Genomic DNA, 16,815 nt, shown 5'->3' with positions numbered 1-16,815 from the left:
TTAGAGAGAGGAAGGGGTGGGGGAGAGAAACATCTATGTGAGGGAGAAATATCAATCAACTGCCTTCATACGTGCCCCGACTTGGGATTGAGCCCACAACCGTTTGGGTGTACAGCAACCTGGCCAAGGCTCATTAGTTGGTTCTTGTATGTGCCCTCAGGGATCGAACCCATAACCAAGGTGTATGGGGACAATGCTCTAACCAACTGAGCTACTCATCCAGGGCAAAAATTTTAAACTTTTTGTCAACATTCTTTTTTTTATGGCTGCATAAGAATCTACCTCTAGGATACTTTTAGATTCCTTTCTTTTTGATTCTTTGTTTCATTTCAGACCTGGAGCTAGATTCTTGGTTAATATGCATGTTTGTTGTAAGGAAAATAAAGAATAATTAGAATAGAGTTGGGGAAAGGGGAGAGCCAGAATAAGAAAGCCCTCAATTGCCCATCCTGCTTTCACTTCCTGTGGAACTACTGGAACTTGGGGCACCTCCAGAGTTACCCTCTTATCCCATCACTAACAGAGTGATATCACTTATCACAGGCACATAATAGAAGCTTAATAAACATCTGCTGGAGGAGTGAATGAGTAAATGTATTCTGTATAGATCTGCCATATGGTAACCTACCACCTGATAGTAACTTTATAGCTTTAATCATTGCATCTCAGTCCCTAGATTAAAAAAAAAAAAGTTTGCATCTTTGATCCCAGGTCCAGGCCTTATTAGGATCCTAGAGTAGTGGCTAACCAGAGATCTTTTTGCCCAAGGCAAATAATTGAGATCAAAGCTTCCTAGATCTCTCAGGGGAGGTCCTGGCCTGAGAGGACCAGGTCCTCAAGTCAAAAGGACTGGAGTTTTCTTTTTCCAATGGTGACCTGCAAGCATGTCATTCTTGATGGGGAGAGTGGAGAGGGAGGCAGACTAGGGGGAGCAGAAAACTTGAGGAAGGTGCTGTTTTGCTATTCTTAGTGGACGTAGGGCGAGGGTAAGTGTTTGCAAAGATGGCTCAGGGGCCTGCTGAGCCACCAATGAGTTTCTTACTAGAAGGAACCCTTGCTCATCATCATGGCCTCTCTGGTACTCTTGAAGCAGTCAGAAATCATGGCTAAGGTCACTCCTGTCTTCCTGAGACCCTGGGACTCACTCAGATGAATTGTTATTTGACTGACATCCATTTGCCTCCATTATTTAAAAATTAAATTTATTGCTCTGGCTGGTGTAGCTCAGTGGATTGAGCATGGGCCTGCAGACCAAAGGATCACCGGTTTGATTCCCAGTCTGGGCACATGCCCCAGTTGTGGGCCAGGCCCCTGGGTGGGGGTGCATGAGAGGCAACCACACATTGATGCTTCTCTCCCTCTCTTTCTCCCTCCCTCCCCCTCTCTACAAAAATAAATAAATAAAAATCTCTTTTTAAAAAATTAAATTTATTGGGGTAAATTGGTTATAAGTTTATACAGGTTTCAAGTGTGCAATTCTGCTACATCATCTGTATATTGCATTGTGTGCCCGCCACCCAAAAATCAAATCTTCTCCCAACACCATATATTTGATCTTTGCTTCCATTTTTATAAAAACTGTATAATGTAAAGCTTTACAGTTCAGGTGTTTTGAGTTCTTCAGATGACACTGGGGTAAATATTTTCTGCCTACATATTTTAAAGATATATAAGAAAAATAAATTCACAGAATATTAATCATGATGCATGATGCTGCCGCTGAAGAAGTCAAACTTTTCAGTGAAACTTATAGGAAGACAGCCATTCATACACATGTACCTTATTTTAAAAATGAAATGTGAAACCATTTCAAGGCAATGGCTATTCCAATATTTTCTGTAATCAGTCAAGGATGTGAATGTGCATAAAATTAGAAAGTGTGTCATGTGGCAGGAATCCATCAACTATTTTACAATTCATGTGGCTCAAATGTAATTACAGAAACTTACTTGTTTTAAACAAGTTTGCTTTTTGAAGTTTAGCATGACCAGGAGTTCCCAAATCTTGTTATAGTTTCATACCTTAGACTTCTTTCTTCCTTTTTAAAAAATTTTTATTTATTTTTAGAGAGAGGGGAAAGGTTGGAGAAAGAGAGGGAGAGATACATTGATCAGTTGTCTGCCTTTTGCATGCCCCCAGCTGGGGACCTGGGCAGCAGCCCATGCATGTGCCCTGACTGGGAATTGAACCAGTGACTTTTCACTTCACGGGCCGGCACTTAATCCAGTGAGCCACACCAGCCAGGGCAGACTGCTAATGTAAAAACCACATTTAGTCTTTCAGGGTTTTGTTTGGTTGTTTCACTTTTTAACTGCAAAATGACGGGTCAGACTAAAGCCTTATTTAATGAGTCTTGGTGAGGCCCACACACTGGTGTTTACTTATCACACAGGTGATTCTAATATGCAGCCAAGGTCCAGAACCATTGGTGTACATGATCTCTCAAGTCATTCTTTGGCACCAAAATGGTGATTTGTATTAATTTAAAATTTAAATCAAAGTAAATAAGAAAATCAGATTCACCTAAATCTGACTTTGCTCTAAAACATCTTCCTAAATTTAGAGATCTCAGAAATCCTAAAATGAAACTTACTTCATAAGTGATGCAACACCCATGAAGTATTTTGGGCAGATCTCATGAATTTGGAAATTTTATATTTATCCCATGTTTCAGTATTCCTGAGTTTTTTTTAAAAAGGATTTTATTTGTATATTTTTAGAGAGAGGAGAAAGGAGGGAGAAGGAGAGAAACATCAATGTGTGGTTGCTTCTCACATGCCCCCTACTGGGAACTGGCCTCTAATCCAGTCATGTGCCCTGACTGGAACTTGAACCAGCGATCCCTTGGTTCACAGGCTGGCACTCAATCCACTGAGCCACACCAGCCAGGGCTCCTGAGTTTTAAATCAATTACTAAAAAAAGTATTCTTCACCTTTGAGAGTCAACAATGTGGTCAAAGTTTTTTATTTCCAGATGGAAATCAAAATAATCAAATGAAAATGTTTATGGATGAAGATAGATGAGAAATGAAGATAGTGAATCTTTGCTATTAGCTTGGGATGACAACTCCTTGTGTGTACATGTGTGTATGTTCAGCCTCTGCTGGGGTCCGGGAGCAGCAGTTGATGTTGAGGGAGGCATACATCACAGAAACTATAAGGAGAGATGGTGGCAGACTTCAGCCACAGGGCCAGCAAGCTACTGTTTTCAAGGCAATGTCTACCTAGGAACCCTTTTTCTTGAAGACTATGTGACCTTCAACTTTTAAAAAATGTAATTAAACTGGAGATGGTTTTTATTTTCTTGTTATGAAACCTAGGTTTCACACTAAGGACTCAAGTGGTTACATCCCATGCCTACTCAGTAAGAGTATCTGTGGCAAAGGGTCCTTAGTGTGGATCCTTTGGCCCACACATGGATGCTGAGGTTTGTAACCTCTCCATGAATAAATCTGAAAACAGAAGGATCCATGTTTGGTAGTCAGATTAGAAATACAAGTGAAAGAAGTAACATTACTATCAGAAATGTGCATTTCTAAAGATATTCATTTGAAAGTTTTTTTTTTAAAGTCAAGCTCATGCCCTGGGGCTTCTTGGAGTTATGTACAAAATACAGTAATTAAATTAAGTCCAGCAGTTTAAAATCCTCATAAACAGAAAAAGCTGGAGCGCTTCCCAATGGGGAATGCTTGACTTAAAAGAAAGGTTTTACTCTGTGGCCTGAAGGTCAACAAACTGGGACTCTGTGGGAATGTATAAAATTTCTTAAAGGGGTTTCTTCAGTCTTTGTTTTGTTGAAAAAAAAATAAAAGAGCAAAAGTTTTGAAAATTCGAAAAATGAAGGTGCAGTCTTAAAATCATCACAAGTTTTTATAAACGTGCACTGGAGGCTATGAAAACACATTCTATTTTCTGAGTACTAATCTAACACACATGCTTCCTGAGAAGGAAGGAAAAAGGCCAGTGGTGCTATTTGAATAAACCATTTTAAATATTCTCATTTTCAGAAGTAATGCATGCAAATTTGTGACCCATTCATTTGTTTGTTATTTTGAAAATATTTACCTTAAATATTCTCACAAATATATTTCACAATTTAAAATTTTTTACATGACACAAAGACTGGTTTTTTTAAAGGTTTTTTACAAAGCAAGATTGTAAAAAATCATTTTTTTTGGAGAGGGGATCACATCCTCAGTAATCTAAAATGGAATATTTGCCATAAGTTGAAAATATCTGGCTGCATATTCAAATACTTCCTATTAAAACATAAATAACCAATACTGATTTGACAGATTCCCATCTTTTTTATTGCTTAAACAGGATCTGAGTGTTGGCTCTGCACTAAGGCAGCATGATCAAATGGAGGATGCTGGGAATAGCAGCTTTGGCAGTAACGTTTAATTTGTTTAATAATTAACAGCTTCACTGACATTTCTACCTTGATTCCCAAAGTATAACATGAGCTGTCCTCTGCACTCAGGCTCTCTGCAATAAAATGGACTAATAAACTTCCTGTGCCAACTTCATAGTAAATGAGAAACTATAGAGCATCCAGCAAGGAACTTCAGACACTAGATTAAGTTCCAAAACATGGATGCAGAATTAGGAAAAAAATATTTTACAGTAACTACAGAATTTAAGAAGTTTGTTTTCTTTCCTACATTTGTTAATTTTGCATTTGGAATTGTGAGGAGAGGGAGGAAGGTAAAATAATAAGAATCAGGACAAAGGAAGTGAAAGCAGACCACAGTAGGGAGGACATAGAATGAGCAATGATACATAGAATGATGAAGGCCATGGAGGATGAAGGCCACAGGAGTGAGGCCAGAGCTGATCCGAGGACCAGAGAGTAAACACAGCTTGGTGTGGTCACCCTCTACTCGGCCTTGAGGTCTAGGTCCTGTTCCTTCATCCCTCTACTGGGACTCTTTCCTTAGACCACCCAAGACATTCTCCAGCCATAGACCAGTCTCCAGTGAACAATCCTGCAATGTGTTTGAGTGACTGTTTAGTCTGGGAAGGGATCAGCACTTGTGTGGCCAGGGGGCTGTGCAAGCCTTCTGCAGGCTGGTATTCACCTGGTGGCAGAACTTCCTGGCTGTGTTTTAAGTATAGTTGTTTGAATTGTGATGGGCTCAAATATCTTCGCCTCAGTCAGGCACTGTCTCTGAGGGAGCCAGTTGTTGAAAAATAGGCTTCAGCTAATTTTCTCATTGTTTCGAAAAACTCATTTGGAGGTTCCTTAGTGGGGAACTTAATGTGAAACAGTAAATCTGAGGCATTCATTAGTGTAGAGCTGTGTGGTTTAGTGATTTAATTTTGAGATTTTAGCTGTAGACTTGGTTTTGACAGCTGAGTGACCTTGAACAAGTCCACTAGAAGGGCCAATCTTCATACAACTCCAGGAGGCACATTCACATTTTATTTTTCCCTATGTGAATGGAGCCCCCTTCAGCCAGCAATCAGTACTGCATAATCCTCCTGGGCTTCGGTGTCTGTATACAAAATAAGGGAGTTGTACAAAATGATGATGAGTTTTTAGTCAGAACTGCTCCATACTGAGAGAAATTTCCATAGTCCAGGGATGGGACTAGGGGATTCTGAACAATGAAAGAGCCACAAAGCTCCCCTTGAATGCACATGACTCTCGATAACCAGTATGTCCAGGGATTGGCCCCACCAAGATGTTTTCCTGGGAGAACATATCCTTTACCTACCAATGAAGGAGAATGAGAAAATGGAGTTCACTTAACAGAAATCCACTTCTCAGCCAGCTTTGCTGCAGTGGGATTCTCATCCTGGACTGTAGCACAGGTTGAGCACCTGGATGGAAATCATTTGACCTTTACTGAATGCCTGCTACACACCAAGCATGATACTAGGTGCTTTTTATTTATTTATTTTAAAATTTATTTTATTTATCTTTAAAGATCTTATTTACTTATTTTCAGTGAAACGGGAAGGGAGGGAAAAAGAAAGGGAAAGAAACATCAATGTGTGGTTGCCTCTCATGTGCCTCCCACTGTGGTCCTGGCCTGCAACCCAGGCATGTGAACTGACTGGGAATCAAACCAGCCACCCTTTGGTTCACAGTCCAGCACTCAACTCACTGAGTCAAACTAGTCAGGGCTACATTTTTATTTTAGAGAGATAGAGGAAGGGGGAAGGAAAAAGAGGGAAACATTGATTTGCTGTTCCACTTATTTTATGTATTCATTGATTGCTTCTTGTATGTGCCAATTGGAGATCAAACCCTCAACCTTGGTTTATTAGAACAACACTCTAATCAACTGAGCTACTTGGCAAAGGCTTATTTTTTTATTTTATTTTTTGCTAGGTGCTTTAAAAAAGTACTATATATGTTTATTTATAGTTTTCATTTATCTTTCTTTGACTGCAGTTTTCTTTTACAAGATTCTTTTTTTTAAATTGTGGTAAAATATATATGACATAAAACTCACCAGATGCAGTTGCCCTGGGAAGGGTGACACCTTGGCCTACGCAGCCATCTGCAGCCGAGTTAGAGGCACTGCCCCAGTTGGCATGTGAGGCTCTCTAAGGGTGACTGGGGTGGTAAATTCGTGTGCCCATTGCCTTATCATAACAACTCTTTGTTAGGTAATATTACTCTTAGAGTTGAAGAAACTCATGCTCAGACAGAAAAAATGACTTGTTTGAATATAAGCAATCACATTAATTATAAAGTCAGGATCAAACCCAAAGTGCCTGCTAGAGGAAAGACTCAGTTCCTAATTTTAATGAACACTTTTATTGAGCTCTTGCTGAAGGTGGGGGATGAGCAGAAGAGGGATCCAGAGGTGCATGGCAATGCCCAATATTCAGAGCATTCACACTATTTTAGGGACACATTCACACACACATAAAAAAAGTGCTACGAACAGAAATCTGAACCAGCCCTGGCCGGGTGGCTCAGTTGGCTTCAGTGTTGTTCCCATATGCCAAAGTTGCATGTTCAATCCCTGCTCAGGACACATACAACACAAGAACCAACCAATGAATGTGAATCAACTAATGAATGCATAAGTAAGTGGAACAACAAAGGAAACTCTCTCTTAACAATAAATTAAAAAATTAAAGGGGAGGACCTGTTTCCCTGGGGAGTTAGAAGACCTCACAGAAGTGACCTTCAAGTTGTGACTTGAAGAATGGTTAGAAGTTTGTTGCCAGAGTCAAGAGGGAGGGTTTGGTTACATCTTGGACAGAGCCTTTGTAAAGGAGCATCAGGCCTGCAGCTATAGTCGGGGCCCCTTGAGAGAGGCAAAGTGTCACTGGTGTGGAAATGCCTGTGGGGCTCCAGTGGCCAGAGCTTCCTCATAGCACTCTGGAAGAAGCATCCTAGAGCTCCCCTGGAAATGGCTGCAGAAATTCCAGTTTCTGGAAATCTGATGGAGGAAACAGATGTGCTCCTTTCCTCATTTGGGACTTTGGGTCATTAACACAGTTTTCCCAAGGAATCTAAGCCAGAAGTTCATGATGGTTTTTATGTTCTTCCTTCCATGGAACTCAAAAGAGCTCATTAAAAAAAAGTTAAGCCAGATGCCCATAGTGTATAGTCTTCTGAAGGAACTCTCCACCACAAAGCTATCTGAAATGGGATGTACATTTTTCTCTTGGCTTTTTTTTTTTACTGTGTATGAATAATTAAGGCAATTTGATTCATTATATAAAAGCAAAACAAAACCCAGCCAAACAGCTATTTGGCATTGTGTGGATGAAAATATCTGGTTCCTTTTCATTGAATTTCTCCCTTTTAGCTAGACATTTTAACATCAAGTGATAGTCAGTGCTTAGTCTCCCTTGTTTTTCATAAGCTGGAGTTCTCAGTATATTAACTTTCTTATTTATGTAATAAAGGTTATCTCTAAAGTTCCTTCCAGGGCTTAGACTAATCTTTGGGATCACCTCCAGTTTTCTATATGTTTACATGTTGCACACACAGTGAGAGAAAAATTGATTTTGACCAATGGAGAAATCTAAGATAGTCACAGGATTCCTCCTCCAACAGGTAGGCAAGGTGACTCCAGAGTGGATTTTTCTACTCTATATTGTAATAGAAAGCTTTGTCTTTGACTTCAGGTTCAGCAGTTATACTCTGAAAGTGTAGTCTGCTCTACCCTTTCTGAATGGTTTGATTCCTCAATAAGAGCTCATATTGGATGGAGAAAAGCATCTTGAGTTGGCTAAATTCTGCCCTAAGCCTGAGCATGGCTTTGCAGTTCCCTTTGTAAAGCCAAGGAGAAAAGGGGCCAAAATCCAGGGAGTGTTCCCTCAGCAAGGCTGACAGGCTGTTTACAAACACACAGGTCTGACTTCACTCCTCAGACCTCAGGCAGGACTCCACTTCAGGACTGCAGCCTGGCTGAGCTCCCACGGCCAGAAGAGCAGACAAGGAGATGAAATAGGTGAAAGAGTGGCTGTTTTTCCAAGCATATGGTGTGTAGTTTTTCAAACATTTTAAATTGGTAATTTGTATCTCTTGTGATTATCACTGCTTGTAGCCAATGGCACTTCTATGGTTTTGGCATCTGACGGTATTTTACAGATTTGCTCCTCTTTGATTTCACATAAAGCCATCTTAATTTTAAAAGTGCATCTGAAACCAGTCCTACACTTCCAGACTAGCTGCCTGGCACCCAATCGGGTTCAATAAATGTTTGTTGAATGAATAAATGAACGAACGAAGTGATTCTATTGAAGTTGAGAGAAATCAGCAAAGTGATTTAAAAAGAAACAAACATGGGATTATTGCTTAAAGTATACGGTACACTACGCATGTGAAAGGAAAATTAGCAATGTTGATTTTAGAGTTTTTCTGAAAACACTCTCAACCAAAATCTACCCTAAATGAAATGTTCATTTTTCTCCTGATTCTACTACCAAGTTTGAATAACGTGGACAATTCAACTCAATGACTGAAAAGCAAGGGGATCCAGATCCTACGAAAGTCCCTCTTGCCGTGGATCCTATGGATCCGGCTTTGAGCAGGATAGATTAAAGGCACGGGACTCCAGTCAAGGAGACCAGGACCCAGGAGATGCGCCTGCTGCTTGTAGGGACCCTAGGTCCTCATCCTTGCAACTGGCCCAGGCACTGACTTGGGGGCTGTTCGAGCACAGAGGCCAGCCAGTCCCCAGGGCGGCGTGACCCCCCCCCCCCCCCCCGCAGGTGTTGGGCCTGCGCGCAGGGTGCACAGAGTGTGCTCTGGACCTGGGAGACCAGAGAGGGACGTTATTGTTACACTGTAACGAGTCTGATTAACATGCTCCTGACACTTTCTCTTAGTTTCTTGGGCTCCTAGCAACAGCTCACAAAGGCACGGGATTGTCCCGGTCTCCACGGGGACACCGGGCAGCCTTTGATCTGCCACCATTACAGTGGACTCCAAGCAGCCCTCGGCAGCGGGCGAGCTGGGCCGCAGTCTCGGCCACCGGGTCCTCCCGCCTGCCCCGCCCGCTGTCCCTACGGAGCTGTGACTGCAGCGACAGCCCGACAGCCCGACAGCCCGGACGGTGCCTGCGGAGCCTACAGCTCTCCTCCTCCGTGCTCCAGAGACCTCGGGGGCCTTGGGAGCCCGGCCGGGCGACCAGGCACGCTGACTCCGAGTGTTCCATCAAGAGGGCGCACATCCTTCAGCTCGCCTGGTCCTTTCTGTTGGAAGCAGCAAACAGTAGAACTTTCAATGGGGAAGTTTAGAGAAACTAAAATATAAAAAGTAAGAGCACGAGCGACAAATAAATCCAAAAAGATTTTGTAAAAAAAAAAACAAAACAAAAACAAAAAAAAACATCTGCAGGCTCAGCTCCCTGAGCTGAAAGAGGGTTCGATCGGCAGCAAACAACCACCGCAAAAGGCGCTAACGATGATTTTGGTTCCTTCCTACATAGCCCCTTTCTTCATGTCCTGGGCAATTCTTATTGATTCGGAAGGAAACATGCAGCCAATTAATTGCTGGTATGTAAACAAATTTTCAACAGCAACAAAAATCACTGGTCACAGAACAACAGAAAAGCTGCGCGGTCCCTCCGCGCAAGATTTCAGGTACTAAGTTGGTTTTGGAAAGTAATTTATTTTTCATTTTGTTCTGTCTCTTAAACCTTCAGTCCCACCCCAATTTAAAATAAAGCATGGAAAGGATAACTAAGGTTTTAACATTTAAATGTTGAGATCAGCTAATTACTTCCCCCTAAACTGCACACGAAAACCTTGGGGGCGGGGATGGGTAGAGAGAGGGTGTTTGGGCTGCCTGGGAGGATAGTGCTCCTGAGCCCAGGGCCCAAGCTCTGCCGTTGCAAAGGGGCTCCGTGCCCCTCGCCAGCATGAATATACACGAGATGCTGCTGATAATCTTATAACTTGCTTGGTATCATCGACTGTCTTCAAAGTACTAGAGGTAAAAGTAAAAACGCAAGACGTTTAGCTTTCCAAGATAGATGAAAACAGTAAAAGCAGAACTTTCTTTAAAAAAAAGTTTTTATTCTCCCCTCCCCCCTTAAGATATCGTTAGAAATTTAAGGTAGCCAATGAAAGTCAGTTTTCCGAGCTCCGGCAAAGACGTTAATGATATTGTACGTCTATTTTCGTAAAGGGCGAAAACAACCCTACATTTTTTTCCATTCGCCCAGCAAAATACGCCAGGCAATGAGTTACTTTCAAATTCAAATTGGAGGCATAAAGTCTTTGAGTTCTTAAGGACACTTTTCCCAGCCTGTCTTGGAGAAGACAGCAGAGAGCCAGAGGTTGAACACTTGGAAATCTGAAGAGACTGGCTCCAGATGCCTGGGAACTTCCCAACTTGTGCTCTGGGACAGTGCCTGACTCCACCAGTTTCCCTCAACATTTCAATAAAACATGATTGGATTGATATAATCCTCTATACATTAAAATGAGGTTGTCACAGATTGTCATTAAGACCTCAGTAAAACAATGAAGACATTATTGGGCATCCTCCCCCGCCCCCCCAGGCAAGGTATTAGGGGAATAAAACAATCTACACCACACGGGTCCTATTGAGATTAATGAAAAAATTATGCAAAAAAGTCTCCATTCCATTTTCCTGTGACAGGGTTTTGCATACATACAGTCAGTCTTGCTTTGCACCTGATGATTTATTAAACTAATCTACAGTGATCACCACTGATGTTTTCAACTCAATCTTGTGTAGGCTCATTTTCTAAGTAATTGTTTCTCATTAGTTCTGATAATGTTTTAATAGTGTTGCCCATAATTTAGGCTCCAAGAATTAATAAGAGGAAGATGATAAGGTGAAGCAGCTTGTGATGAGCTGTGCAAAATATAAACAGGTATGGTTTTTAATCAATCAGATTACTGCAAAGTCCCTTTTTTGTGATTCACTCCTAGCTCAGAGAATTTCCCAGGTTGGGTATTGCCATCATGTTGAGTGGGATCAGTTCACCCAGCTCTCCTTCACTCTCTCCCACCCTCCCTGTGATACCTACAGCCACCACTCCCACCCCCTGCCATGGCTCCAAAGAGATGCAGGTAGGAAAACAGTAATGATACCTTGTCTCCCAGCATCTCCTTGTTCTGGAATTTTGTTCTTCAAGGAATGAGGCACAATGAGTCTCTCATCCTGACTAAACTCTTCCAGGGCCCTCACTAGAGTCTCTGCTCAAAGTGGATACTTGGTCCAGATTTTTGGCTCTCACAAGTCCCTATTTCATGATCTTACCATAATCAGAACCAAGGGGTTATGAAGAAGATAGTAAATCTGACACTTGGGGACACTAAAACAGCAAGGTGGTTTTGTCTGAACCAAGTGCAGTTTGAGATTAAGGATGTGGTGGCTGGTTCAACTTGGCTGGGGACCTAGGAACCCACAGGTCTGCTGGTGATGTGGGTAGAGACCTTGCCCAGGGACCTGCTTTACCTAAGGTCCAAATGCCTTCACCTGTGCACCTGAGGTTCCCTCATGGGGAGGGCTTGGCTCTCAGGGAGCTCATGGCTAGAGGAGACTCCCATGTAGGGTTTGGGGGTTGCCTGTGTAATTGGGGTGGAGACTAGGCCAACTTGCCCTTTCATTCTGTCAGAGCCTGGAGGGGTTATCTGGACCAACACAGAGGATGGAAAGGGCAGTTGGGTTGAAGTAGGGAGTTGCCTGTGGGGGAAATACAAAGAAAGTTTTTATTTTTTAAATGTTTTTAACAGTAACTTTGTAAAAAGATTTTTTAAATTTATTTTTAGAGAGAGGGAAAGGGAGAAACACTAATGTGTAGTTGTCTCTTGTACGCCCCCTACTGGGAACCTGACCTGCAACCCAGGCATGTGCCCTGACTGGTAATTGAACCAGCCACACTTTGGTTCACCAGGCCAGCCCTCAATCAATTGAGCCACATCAGCCAGGGCCAAAGAAACATTTTTATTTGCCTCTTTTGCTTAAGACTGGCCCTGCCTACACTTTTTGCACTTTGAGTGGTGTGTGTGTGTGTGTGTGTATGACAAGTCAGAATGAGAGGAGGCCTTTGCCTTTTGAGCAGTTTTGTGTCTCTGCATTCTGAGCAGAGGGGTCCAACTGTGTGGACACCTATGGTCCTGGATTAACCCTTGTGCACACCTGGCTAACAGCCTAGATGGGCACCACTGCAACAATGGGGTGGAGTGGGAGCTGCTTCTCCTGTAATTGCTGCCCACTGCCTGTCTGCAGTCATGAAGCCCAGTTTAGCTGGAGGCCAATAATCTCAAAAGTTGGCAAAGATGCTAGCTTTCTCCTTGCAGCCCCTCCATATGAGGATGTGTATAGCATCCACCTCCCTTTCCAGGTAACTCTGAAGCACCTTGGAGCAACCAAGGTGAAGAGTGACAGTGCTCTCATGACTAGTTAAAGGGAGTGCACCAAGGAGGGGAGATGTATTGTCCAAGGAAGGCTAGGACCACTTGGCATATCCCTTTTCTGTTTAAGAGCTGTCTCCAAGGATCCCATGTTTGGGAATATTAGTTTGTTAATCAAGGTGTTTCCTCAGAAACTTTCTGCCTTGATCAGTTTCCTCTGGTATTCCTGTCAAAACTGAATTGCCCACCTTCCTGCCATGCTTTGGCTGGGTGGGTGTTGCATGATGGCATGTGGGCCTTCCTACTTTGCTTTGGTTCCACGATCCTTTTCCTTGTATACAACCTTTAGTTCTACTCCCCCTGGGGCTTCCTGAAGGAATGGAAGAGATAGGGGGAAAAGAGGCTCCTGGTTGGGATACATAGTAGAGGCCACATAGGAAATAAACAAAAAGGGCAGAGGAGGAGTTGAAAAATGAAAATTAAAAAAAAAACCCAACAACTGTTTTCTATTTACAAATTTAAATAAACAGAACAGCCTTCCCCATGGTGTTTGTCTAAGAGTAGCAGCCTTGCTGCTGTGTAGGTCATGAAAAGGTTGGTGTAGAGTTTAAAACTTCCCATTCTGTTAATTTCTTAAAGAACAGTCATCCAGAGTCTCAACACAAAAGCTCATGATTTAATGAGGGGCAGAAACAAAATCTCTGATTGTTGGTGTTTCAAATTTCACTGGCGTCCTCTGGCAAACACAAGTTGATCCTTAGCAGCTTCAATACCCTTTAGCCTTCAATATAAGAGCACATGCTGAATAGGGAAGAATGGCTGGTTGTTATGTTTATTTACCCTTCCTACAAGCTGGGTTAACCTCTTCAAAACAGCTTTACTAAGCCCGTTAACCACACCACCCATATGACCTGTAGCAGCATCTCTAATGTGATGCAAATCTTGCAGGGGACCATATGTACCAGCTCTGCCCCATTGTGTCTTCTTAGAGGCTACAAGTTTATAGCTGAGGGGCCCCTGTCCTGGCCATACATTTACAGGGGAATGGGACTCAGTGGCAAACAGTTAAATGAGGAAATCAAGGAGGAGAATGGATAGTCTTGTGTTTATGCACATTTATTTTTTAATTGCTGGTAACGACCCAAAGCATTCATCCAGGATGTGGACTTTCTCAGCCACCACTGAACAGTTACATGATTATGGATGTTTCATTTTGGGGGGGTGGAGGTTAACAGTAATCAGTTCTGAAGATTTTTTTTGAGATATCTGTATAAACCAATATGATCATTAATCAACTTTTCTATGTTATCTCTGTTGTGTTTTTTAAAATCAGATTTCTATTGAAATAAACACAATCCCTCGGTTCAGTTATTATTTTTTAAAAGCCTAGCCTTCCTTAAAATTATTTATGGAGTCAAGTGAACAAATGAATAATGTGGGAAACATCTAACGTGAGGATGAAGGGAGTATGCATATTGGGAAAGACCTAATTTCCCCTCACAGATATCTTTCCCTACTATTTTATCTCCCTGTGAAATAACAAGTGTACATCTATAACATATAAATGAATAATAAAATCATGAACTTAGAACCAAAAAGAAGAAAGTTCATTTTAGAGGAATAAGTGGCCACTGAGATAAGAACAGGGACAACAAATGCGATTACCATGAACTGTAAATTGAGAAAAGTTCCAATTTGGCATACTAACAAGTTGCCTTGGGTATTATGGTCTGTCTTTAAGAAATCCACTGTATACGTTCAGCCCACATGACGAGAGCTTAATTTAACAGATCATTTTTCCTTGATGGATGTGGCAAGCGTAACAATGTTCTGGGCTTGCTTCAGTAATGGCATGTCGATCATACTCCCTTGGAAAGTAAAGGCTCCCTGGAAAACAGAGAATACAAACTTCCTGAAAGAATGCTTGGAAATTATAGGCTTCCTTTAGGCACACACTTGTACAACAAGAACATTTTAGATTCTGCCTGAGTTTTACTGACTTTTCAACCACACTTTCGAGAAAGGCAGAGTAAATTACAGGGGAAAGGTCTTTTTCCTTCTAGAGAGGAAAAAATCCTTTAGCATTTTAATGGAGTGGAAAAACATCAGACACAAGGTATTGGAAACTGTTCATTTAACTCATAAAATCAAGCAGAAAACAACTATGGAAGGAAAATGTAAATACTTCCTTATAGGTTTTGAAATATATAGAACTTTAAAAATAGTAATATACTCTGGCAACTGATTGTTTGAAAAAAAAACACATATGAACAGGTTAACAGCAAAATGCTTTCTTCTTGCTGTAACATAATTGAGAAGTAACACTATCATGTGATGAAAAAATGTAAGGTAGGATTGTACTGAGTAAAAAGAGATTTCTCTGTTGGTACACACCTGCAGAAGAGGATTAAAATGGCAAGGGACATGAGGGAGCCTGTAACAAAAAAATCATAGGTCTGTTGAATGGTGAAACTGGAAGAAATCTCTGCTCTCTCCTGGCTTATCCTAATTTTACAGACTCTTTTTTTTTAACCTCTGGAAATACTTATTGAGTGCATGATGTGATCTAGGTCCTGTTCTAGATGAGGAAACAGGCCAGGGTAAAGTGATTTTCCAAGGTTATATGACAAGGAAAAGTTAATAATTGCGTCTCAGAATTTCAAGCCTTCATCACAGACCCTCACATTTAGATAATAATTTTTTAGTGTATCAAAAAAGAAAATGTTAATGGAAAGAAGGCGGCATGCCCAGAATAGAAGTTAATATCTGGATATTTATGTTCTTTTAATCACTTATTTTTGCTGTTTATAATCACAGCTCTTCATCTTAATTCTCCTTCCTTCTACCTGTTGGCAAGGATGCTGGTGTAAGTGGAAAGCAGGACTTCTGAGACCTGGAGGTGGATTGGAATAGTCATAATCCTAGCTGATGGTCTATTTGCATATGTCACCATCTACTTCTGGATTTCACAAGTACTACCTGTCAACAATCAATGCTGCCATTATTCAGGACTTCCTGGATGGATCTCTCAGGCTCTCTGGAAACCCGCATCTCCCACAATAACACAGTGTTGTATTTAGGATGGAAGTAAAAAAAAAATTGGCAGGGAATCCTTAGCAATGACTTTAGAATTTGTCTTTCAATTAACAGAGAGATTTAAAAGCCACTAGGATTAGAATTTTCACCAGTACTGTCATGCACCACAATGTTTCAGTCAATGTCTAAGACTGCATATATGACAGTAGTCCCATAAGATTATAAGGAAGCCGAAAAATTCCTATTGCCTAGTAATGTCATAGCCATTTTAATGTCATACTGCAACACATTACAATTGCTTACAGTATCCAGTACAGTAACATGCTGTACAGGTTTGTAGCCTAGGGGGCAATAGGCTATAATTTAGCCTACGTGTGTAGTAGGTTATACAATCAAGGTTTGTGTTAGTGCACTCTATATTTGCACAATGAGGAAATAGCCTAATGAAGTACTTCCCAGAAAGTATCCCTATAATTAAGTGATGCATGACTGTATTTGCTTAACCTTCTCAATCTTGGAATGATAAATCTGATTCATATGAACACCAGTGTAGACTAAAATCCTGTACTATAAGTCATTTCCAGCACTGTTGTTTTTACTATTTATACTCTCAGATCAGCCTTTGACTAATTTTTTCAGCCTAGAACTAATTTTGGTCATCTCTGTGACTATAATCAATTTTATTAATTTGGTAGAAGTTTCAAGGATGTTCTGTGGGTTAGCATGACACATGAAATCAGGGCATGGGACTCATGCTGTTTTACAAGGCAATAATCTAGTTACCTTGTTGGAGTAAATGATGAAGGCCAAAGGCCTCCTGGTTATCCACCCAACAAGCAGATTATGGTCCTGTAAAACAGGACATTTTTTTTTCTGCTAAAGCTTAAATAATAGGCTGGCAAGACAAAAATAGCATAGATGTACATAAAATCAAAATGACACACAGAGAATCAAAATGATGGCTTTGGG

The 16,815-nt window shown here is 41.3% G+C and overlaps 1 protein-coding gene across 1 annotated transcript in view; it reads right to left on the bottom strand.

The window, feature by feature from the left end:
- Positions 1-13,910: 13,910 nt before the first annotated feature.
- The window catches only part of CLYBL (citramalyl-CoA lyase), a 298,084-nt gene continuing 295,179 nt past the window's right edge, over positions 13,911-16,815 (bottom strand). Inside the window, exon 8 of the mRNA XM_045821587.1 lies at positions 13,911-14,697. Coding sequence (XP_045677543.1) covers positions 14,602-14,697 — 96 coding nt within the window. The 3' untranslated portion in view covers positions 13,911-14,601. The remainder of the gene's footprint in view (positions 14,698-16,815) is intronic.

The sequence above is a fragment of the Phyllostomus hastatus genome, unplaced genomic scaffold (assembly GCF_019186645.2).
Source record: "Phyllostomus hastatus isolate PE091 unplaced genomic scaffold, TTU_PhHast_1.1 phas_scaffold_46, whole genome shotgun sequence".
Lineage (NCBI taxonomy): Eukaryota > Metazoa > Chordata > Mammalia > Chiroptera > Phyllostomidae > Phyllostomus > Phyllostomus hastatus.
The sequence above is the reverse complement of the archived record's forward strand: the minus strand, read 5'-3'. Positions and strand labels throughout refer to the sequence as shown.